This window comes from Melopsittacus undulatus, chromosome 5, assembly GCF_012275295.1.
Source record: "Melopsittacus undulatus isolate bMelUnd1 chromosome 5, bMelUnd1.mat.Z, whole genome shotgun sequence".
Classification (NCBI taxonomy): Eukaryota; Metazoa; Chordata; class Aves; order Psittaciformes; family Psittaculidae; genus Melopsittacus; species Melopsittacus undulatus.
In genome coordinates, this window is record NC_047531.1 from 50,977,176 (window position 1) to 50,986,684 (window position 9,509).

Genomic DNA, 9,509 nt, shown 5'->3' on the forward strand with positions numbered 1-9,509 from the left:
ACATGCATTTCTCTTGTACACAAAAGATATTGCAGCAGAAAGTGATAAAAATGGACATTAAAATACCCAAAGTTTTGAACTTGACAACTGCTCAACAACTACACTTTACTGCTCTGTTTAGTCTGCTACCACACTAGAGTAAATCAGTATCAAGTAGTAAGACTTAAGTCTTACTGAGTCAGTAAGATTTTCATTTGGGATCCCCTTCAGCTTTAGCTGCATATGTGTCCAGTTTAATTTCATCTCAACTTCAGGGCTTTTAGAGAAGATAAAATTTTAAATAGGCTTTCAGACTGGGTTTGCATTGCTGACTAAGCAAAGCATGGCTCCATTCAAGAAAAAAGTAATTGTTTGAGCTGGTCTGTGAGTTGTTTTTGCTCACTCCCTACCTAATGTGCTCTATCCAGTTGTTCAATAGCAAGAAGTGGAGCAAATGTCTCTACAATTTATGTCTATGCACACATATCTAAGATTAATAAACAGAAATCTGTATAAAAAGGGAAACTTCATCTATGTCTGTATAAGACTGCAACCTATTCTTGGCATTTATGACCAAAATTAGGAAGTTATTTTGAGCTTGCAAAGTCATGATCAGTGAGTATTTTAATACAGATCCCTTTCAGTAAGCATTGTGGTACTACTGAACAACTTTTTTGGACACTCACTAAAACCACCATTTGATCCTATGGAGAATTTAATTAGAACAGAGCTTTTTTTTTAATAATCACTTGGTCAAAATAACTTGCTGGAGCCATCACATATAAGGACAACTGCCTTAAGAAGTGTATCACATGCTATTTTAAATTAGGAATAGGTCCAGGTGATAGCAAATTATGTAAGAAATATTTCATAATGTCCAGAGAAGGGACAGCAACGACTGTCTCAAACATTTTCCATTACTACAAGATACAGCAGGACTCTTGCTGCAGAGTCTGTACCCTTTTGGGAATATGGAGATGGGAAAAGGGGGAGATTCTAAACTGTGGAATGAGGGAATGAGTCACTCAGCTATGCTCCCCCATCCTGTTAGTGCATGGAAGTCACATGCAATGGCTGACTTGCAAGTTACCACATTTGTAAGAGTCTTTCCTGAACAACTTTACTCCAGAGCATAACATGGATCAATATTTAGGATGGTGAATTTTTTGAATTTTATATCTTTTCTGAGATTGTGCCATATTTGACTTTCTGTTCAGGAACCCTCTGACAGTACTCCAGGAGGTATAATGTCCTAAATTAACCCCCATCTAGCACTAACAGAGAGCAGGCCATGCAACACTTCAGTATTGCAACATTTCAGTATTACAACATCTAACACCACCATGGCTAACTGCACCAGAGCCACAGGATATTTTAACACCTTAAACTGAAAATACACAAAAAGACACTTGGCCAACCAGTAGAGGATTGAGGTTGTGATTGGGATTCCTCAGAGAGAGCATTTTTAAGCTGAGTGTATATAAGACATCCAGTATTGCTTAGCCTATGTCCAACTGACTGGTCTGTGGAGAAGACATTAGCAATATGAACACAGGTAATGGTGATAGGAAGCCAGCCAGAGAGAGACCATTCTGTTTTGTGAATAATGTGTTTTTATGGGTTCTGAGAGGTCTCTGAGCAGGAATCTGTGTTTATACTTCTTGAATCCACAGTATCTTTGTGTCCCTACAGCATCGCAGGAAGTGGTGAAGACTGACCAAAACTTTTATGAAAACCTGCTCGCTAGACCGGCTTCCTAGGACATAAAATCCTGTTGGACACGGAACTGGATTTTTACTCTAATTCACTCTCTTCTGCAAGCATCTTCATCTTGGCTGAGCCACTTGCTAGTTAGTGTGCTCTAGCAGCTAGAAACACTCCTGACAAATTAGAAAGAGTAAATTCCAGAAATATTAATGGAGACTCCTAAATCTATGTATGTGTTGTTGAACACATTGTAGAATATTCAGAAACAATTTAATGAGCTTGTTACTCATAGCTACAAATGCCCTTAATGTAACCAGTCATTCATCTAAAAGCATGAAGCTGTTGGATGAAGTGAGAGCAAGCTAGAGTAGAAAGGAAGAAGAGGAATTATTATAAATTTGAGCAGGAATGCGACTTTCTGCTTCCTCTCATTGCTGAAAAAAGGAAATTTAATTTTGAGTTGATTTAACCGCTCAGCCATGAAAGAAAATATATAGACTCCTTCTTATAAAAAAATAAAAGAAATAAAGCCATCTGGAGCTCCCAAATAACAACAAAAGGCAATAGCAACTTATCTATCTATCTATCTATCTATATTTATTTATTTTTGTTAGTGCACCTGGCAGATTGCAGAAGGGTGCACTCTGCTCAGGGGAATGTACTCCATTTATTGAAGAATATCCAAGTATCCCATGCAAATAATGCTGGAATGGAATTCTTTCCTTGTCTTCTTATAAAACTACCCATTGCAGAAAATCCTTAAGCGCTAATCGAATAACTTATAGCTAATAACTCTGCAGCCTAACTGCTAAGGTACTTAGGAAAAAAAAAAGGGGACACATGAATGTGTCTACGGTGTGAGCTAGGAGTCCAAGCTACTACTATAATCAAAAGAATTGGGTTTTTCTTCACGGTAAAATAGCTGCATATGGCTCAATTAATTTTCTTAAAGATAGGTGATCAACAACATTCACATGCTGTATCATATACTTTTGGTTTCTAGCTGCTACTCCCAGGTATTGCAGATCTCCCATAGGTTCTGAGTCATATCTGCTATCCCAAAATGGGTATGCTGTGTATCCTTGAGCTTCTCATATGGCAGTGGGCACCTATGTTTAGGCAACTGTTGGCTTGTCAGCTGAGCAGCAGTCCAGGCTCCACTGACTGTGATGACCTGCTGTCCGTGACTCCAGCAGGAGCAGGGACACCTAATGCAGTGGCACACACTTAGATTTGAATATGTGGTTCCTAACCCACATGTAGTCTGTGCAGTTTAAAGACTATTGGGATTTTGTACAGTTGCAAACTTAACATCTTCAATGAACTAACATGGACATTCATGTAACATCAGTCATCAGTCATCTATTCCCTAACTCCTAAAACGCCACTTCAAAGAAAAATGATGAAATCTGCCAGTGGTCATAAAATGCATCAAACTCTGCTAGTGAATGACAGAAAAATGGTTTGAAATACTGGTTCCCTAATAACCTTTTTTTTCTGAGACTTCAGAAGTAGAACTTTGGTTGTGACCGAGAGCAGAGAGCGGGAGGTCTAGGTGAGAAAAGAAAGAGCTGTTTCTGAGCCACAGAGTTGCTCAGACTCAAGAGACAAAGCTGTTTCCAGTGGGACAGAGAAACTGAATTACAAGTGAAGTTAATTATTCTATCCATTGCTTTCTCCTTTATTTTACAGATTTTTACATTCAGTGCAAAGCCACATTAGTGTCCGGATCATAATAACATTTTTTTCCTCACTCTAGAGCAATTATTAAATTACAACCTCCAAGTTAGTGGGTTCTCTGCATTTTCATTGCTCGATGAGTCCCGTACTTGTCCCTACCCCAAGGGAAATTTCCCCAGATAATTTATTTTCAAACTTGATTTGCTCTTCCACTTCAAGGAGCACTCTGAATGTCCCATCATGAAACATGAAATGTGTTGTAGAACATATATTCCAAGGACTGTTAATGTGTGTGGTGGCAGCTGCTACTGTTTTGATAACTGAAGTCTGCTATTTTTTTTGCTATGTGACCATGGAACTTGCCATCTTGTTTGGTAGAACCCTGAAACTAACGTAAAGAAACTCATCCAGTTTTTCATGGAACTTAAGGGTATGGTTCTTTCTTTTAAGCTCTCTTAAAGTGATATATTTAGGAGGTATGAGGGGAAAGAACTGTGCAGTCCTTTATTTATCTTCCCAACAGGTGCAGCACAGGGAGGCACAAAGGCAGCATTTGCTAATTTCAGTTTTGCCAAGTACAAAGCACTCTCTGGTCTGCTGAAAGACTGTTCCCTCCTTTCCTCCTAAATTCAGTGTTTTTTTTTTATTTTAGCGTGACAATATTAAATATTTTTCCTATGCATAGATGCATTGCATTTTGCGCAGGGTGGATGAGCTTTTTAACTCATGTAAGAACAACAGTAAACCAGATCAATTTTGTATTCTCCTCATACAATAACATTAACATAAAATCAATGCATTGTATAAGAAAAAAAAAAATCAATGTATTTCCTTCAATTTACATGATAATAAAACAAAACATAAAAATTCTAAATCCAGTTTGGTGATTTTTCTTTGCCAATGTAGAGTTTTTCAATCAGATTAATCTGACTGGGAAAGTAGTCATAAACCTAGGAGTAGTGGAGGCAGATGACCAAAGAATAAATCTGAGATGCTCTGGTATCTCAGAAGGAAGTGTGGGAGCAACACTTGAAAATTAGGAATGGGAGGACAAAGACAGTCTAAGAACAACTCAATTCCCAGGGTGCAACAAGATCTGTGCAGGACGACAGCGCTCTGTGGGGCTCAGGGTGGAAACACGGCCCACTCTTACAGATCTAATTACAACAGTTAGGCGTAAGTTTGCTTCCCATTTGTGAGGGCTTTAAATTTATTAGCTACAGGTGATGAAGAGAAACTTTCTAAAGAATTGAGAAGAAAAATAAGATGAGGGGTTAGGGTTTCTTCTTTCCCTAATCCATGAGACCCCATTTACCTGTGACTTTAATACAGTGCTTATAAATGATATATATGGGCCTGACTTTGAGTGTGATTTGGCTCCAGGACTGAAGGTAGTTAGAAATAATGGGAATGCATTTTACAGTCAGTCCTCAGAGGGGTGATGATGGTGGCAGAAGATGGATGTCCGTATGCTTTCTTTTGCCTCACTGAAGCATGTATCTATGCAGCAAGGACAGCAGTGGCTGCACTACCCAGTTTGGTGCCATCATAAAACAATTATACAGGTCCAGCCTTCTGCAGGGAAATCACTAAGCAATGTTATATGATGTTCACATGCTGGGTTCTTGACTTATATAGGAAAATTTTCCATCAGCAGTGTTAATTTTGACACAAGACAAATTCCTAGAGTGAAGCAGAATTTCCTTTTAACTTATTTTTTACCTCTGAAAAAAGGTTTGGCCTTGAAAATATAATATGAAAGGAAATCTGACTTTAACCAACTCTTATCCAACCTCAATACTGAGATTGATTTCCCACTGGAATGCTGCTCTATATGTCTATGATTTACATGATCTACACGATTTATGTGACTCACTTGTTTTACAGTACCTGTTATATTGATACACCGGATTGTGGTATTGTTTTAAATATTATACATATAATACAAATATAATTATAGAAGAATCATTCAATAAATCAAAACCAGTCATGTTTAAAAGCCAGTAGAAGTAAAGGCTGATTCAACTGGTCTTCTTCAAAAACAACAGTGTTACCATATCTCCAAAGCAGTCTCTACTGATACGTCTCTTTACCTCCTTTCACAAATTGCTTCATGTTTTAGAGATTGTTCTTCTAACAGACAATACATGCACATAGTTTTCTTTAGAACTGTAAAATCTATCCTGTTTATAGATAGAAAAAAGTTTCACTAAAATAATGCCTAAAGTAGACACACTGATCTTTAATTTTGATTCTCTGCCAATATGTGGATACTCTAGGCAGTGTCCACATAAAGCCTGCAAACCCTTAGAAAATGAAGTTGGCAGACAGTTGATAATGCTTTGGCTTAGAAATTGGAATGGTCACTTAACTCGTGGCCATGAGTTATTTCCTAGATTGGGGAGAATAAATGAGGCAAATTTACAGAGCTGCCTACTGGAGACTGACTTGCACCTGTCCCTGTGGGATGATGCCCACACATAGTTTGAAACCATCTCTCTTGGGGACTTGGCAGTTTTACAAAAGCTTATCCAAATACCATATTCTGTGACAGATTAAGAGGGCACCAAATTAATGGACATCTCTTATTATGAATATTGGTTAAAGGAAAAGGGGGAGAGGAAAGATTGACTGAGTGATTACGATAAATCACAGGAAGCAATTATATGAGGGAGGGTTATTTTATTAGTCAGTAGGAAAACTGAAGGCTGTTAAATTTAAATGCACTGGTAAAGGTCTTTCTTTGGCATCACAGTCCTCTCCTAGTAATCCGCTGGGATCAGTTAATCCATTGATGTAAACTTCACCTTGTGAATATGCAATTTTGAACAGGCTAAGAAAAAACAATCTTAAAATGGCCTGACCATATTCTCCAAAGAAGCCACAGCTGATTAATACGTAGCACTTCACCATTTTAACACTACAGCAAAGGCCTTATATCATTAGTCATTTTCTACAAGCCTGTTTCTACAGTAAGAAATTTCATCAGGCTGAAGTGCTCCTGCAATCCTCTCTAAGCTGAATGGTGTGTTTAATTTGCTGATCCTATTTGTTAAAAGCCACTGTGAGGTAATACTCTCACCAAGGCAGGAAATGTCTCGCTTTGGTAATCTAATAATCTTAAATTAGCTCAAAGAGCATTTGGCCTGAAAAAAGACCTGGGGGCTTCCTACAGCACTGCTTCTGAAAAATCTATGCCATTCAGACACGGCTGTGACAAAAAAAAGAAAATTGCAAAGCTCAGATTTTCTTAACACTCAAGTTTTAGTCCACTTCTGATTTCTCAGCTGCTTGCTCTTCCATGCTGTTTTTAACTGGCAGGACCTGTGAGAATAGGGAGCATGGGATCATTCATACAGGTTACTCCTTTTGGAAATGTCAGAGGAATACTGCTTAGGTGCCCCTATAATGCAGAAGCCTTAGTCTCTGTCTGCTTGCTATTGTAGTCTGCCAAAGGTTTCTTAGAGTCTTCCCAGGGATAACTTCCAGAATGTAGTCAGTCCAAGGTTCACCATTAATTAGTTATCTTCTATCCTTCTTACCTAGGAAATTACCTTGAGAATAGGCATTTGATAGACATAATGTTAGAACTAATGTGAATAGTAGAAATGGTATTGTACTATTATTGATACAGAATACTCCTGCTACTAATATAGTAAGTACTTGCACTTGCATGTACCACTACCAGTTTAGGTGAGTTCTTGAAAAATCTTCAAGAAGCAGCTAGCATCTGAAGATAAACCTGTAATCACCCTGATCTACTAACTCCAAATAAGCTGGGTGCAACAAGGAATGACCAACTTGTGTGTATCACTTTTCCAGAGCTCATTACTACTTGTGAACCCCTACTCTATCAGGACAGAAGGTTTCAATATTTTTTATGTTCCTGAATATTGACTCATCAAAAATCAACTTTATTCTACTGTCAATATAATGTTTTTCAGGGTTGCTAAACTCATTTTGTAACACAACTACAGAGCTGCATTTGTAATCACTGCATTGTAAGAACATCTTTGAAACAATCTAGTCTTAAACAGAATAATATCCTTTAGAAACATGAGCATCCTAACAAATTTTCTCCAAAGCATGCATCTTTTGAAACTGCAGAAATACTTTAGGCTTCTTTTTTTTTTTTTCTTTTTTAAAGTTGGCAGCCACAGAATGCATTCTGATTAAACTGTGTAATATCCAGTCAACTAACAGATCAAATAAAGAGGACACTTAATACATGTGTAAATCATATGAATTACAAATAAGACACTCTAGAAGGGGCTTGGCTCTAGATTTGATATAGAGGATTAGGCTCTTGTATTAATACATGCACTTGGTGTAGCTATTTTAAGAAGGATGCTTCATCCATCATTGTCCTCGAGCACTAAGGAGGGCTGGTAAGGTAAAATGATCACGTTGGTCTGTCAACACAACTTGCTTGACACTCAATTGTCTAAAAAGTTTAGTTTCCATATATCCCCCAACTCAATAAGGTGCTGGAATTGCCTAATGCTCCTGATTGGCAGCTACTTTTCTCTTGCTTTTCACAAAATATTTCAAAAGACTTCTAAAATAAAGCAAATGCTGTTGATAGGTCAGTATTAAATTAAATGTATTCATTCAAACTACATACACGCATCTACCAGATCTTTCAGAACTGATGGGAAATAAATGCTATTTAATGACTTCTATGCTTTCCACAGGTTATCTTTAAGATTAAACTCAGGTTTTCCTCTGAGAATGCTTTAGGGAACCTGTCTGTATACCTCTTGTTTGCCAAGAGTTGCAAAGCTCATACAGTTTGCACATTTATGGCTTTGCAGAATCTATGTATATTGTCAATGTTGAACGGTAATCATCAAAAATTCATAATAAAACGTCTAAATTTGAAAGAAAAATAAAAGGGCTATAGAAATATGTAATTGTAAGAAGCTTCTTTAGCTTAAATTTTCAAACTAGTAAAAAATAAATGCTAGCTTTAAAAAGCTATTAATTAATAGACCCTGAAAATTTTATTCCTGTTTTAGCAGCCTCCAATGGACAATTCTGTCTCACTAGCAGACTATATACTCAATTTCTTTGCTATGAACTTAATAGCACCATGGAAGACAATATTACTGTCTTTAACTATCCTTCTGAAACATAAAATTATAATTTCTGTAGTGTGGCAAAGTGTATTATCCCAGTTTGACCTGTACAGAAAAACTACATTCTACACTTACATATAAGACTTATAGAACTTATCTTAATCAGAATCTTAAACCTGTTTTATGAACATATTCTTTCGATTCAATAACTTATAAAACTTCAAGAAAAACATACCAACATACTGACCTTTTAAACCAAAAGAAATGCTTATTCCTTATTTCCAGAATCTAGACAGCTATAGAGAAATCAGTAATAGCACTATGAAAACCCTGCAGTCTTTAAAAAGTGAATACAGCATTTGCCCAATCAAGTAATTTCTAAATATCTCTGCAAAGCCATTTTTTATTGCCTAAAACAGTTGGAGGCTGAAACATCGTCATGATATACCCCTACCCAAAAGTAATGTTTTAGTTTAAAGGATCAGTGATCTGTAATGACATTATGATGTTACACAGCTATCACTCTTAGATATTATTTGTGCTGAAATGCAGTCTGAAAGGTGTTTTGTGTGTGTGTATTCATAATTCCTGTAATTAAGAAACATTCAGGTAATATTTGTTATGCTTACCATCTTTTTTGGTGGGTTCCGGCATTGTTACAAGAATTCTTTATTCCCAGTGAATTTCAGCCTTTCAGATGCAGTAAGTAGTAGCCCCAAGTCCAGCTGAGAGAGTATGCAGATCAGTATGACAAGCAGAGGGTAAGAAGAATTCCTGTGCTTTATATACTGCGACTGAAATATCAATCAAAATAGCACCTCCTCTCTTTTCAATGCAAACACTTTGAAAACTGACAGATATGGGAACCTCTCTTACATCTGTTGTCTGCTGCCTCTGCTCCCTTGGCTTTTGGAAGGAATCTCTGCATTGCATGGGGCTGATGAGAACATCTATAACTTTCTAAATTCAGCCACACCGCTTGCTCTCCTGTCTCTCTCTGTAACATGCAGACATGCATACACACGTAGATGGAGTTTAAAAAAGTGACTGCCATGCTGTTAAAGA

The 9,509-nt window shown here is 37.2% G+C and overlaps 1 protein-coding gene across 1 annotated transcript in view; it reads right to left on the bottom strand.

The window, feature by feature from the left end:
• Window positions 1-9,190, bottom strand: part of MYBPC1 (myosin binding protein C1) — a 73,743-nt gene extending 64,553 nt beyond the window's left edge. Inside the window, exon 1 of the mRNA XM_005150450.2 lies at window positions 9,074-9,190. Within this exon, the coding sequence (XP_005150507.1) occupies window positions 9,074-9,098 (25 nt within the window). The 5' untranslated portion in view covers window positions 9,099-9,190. The remainder of the gene's footprint in view (window positions 1-9,073) is intronic.
• Window positions 9,191-9,509: the final 319 nt, after the last annotated feature.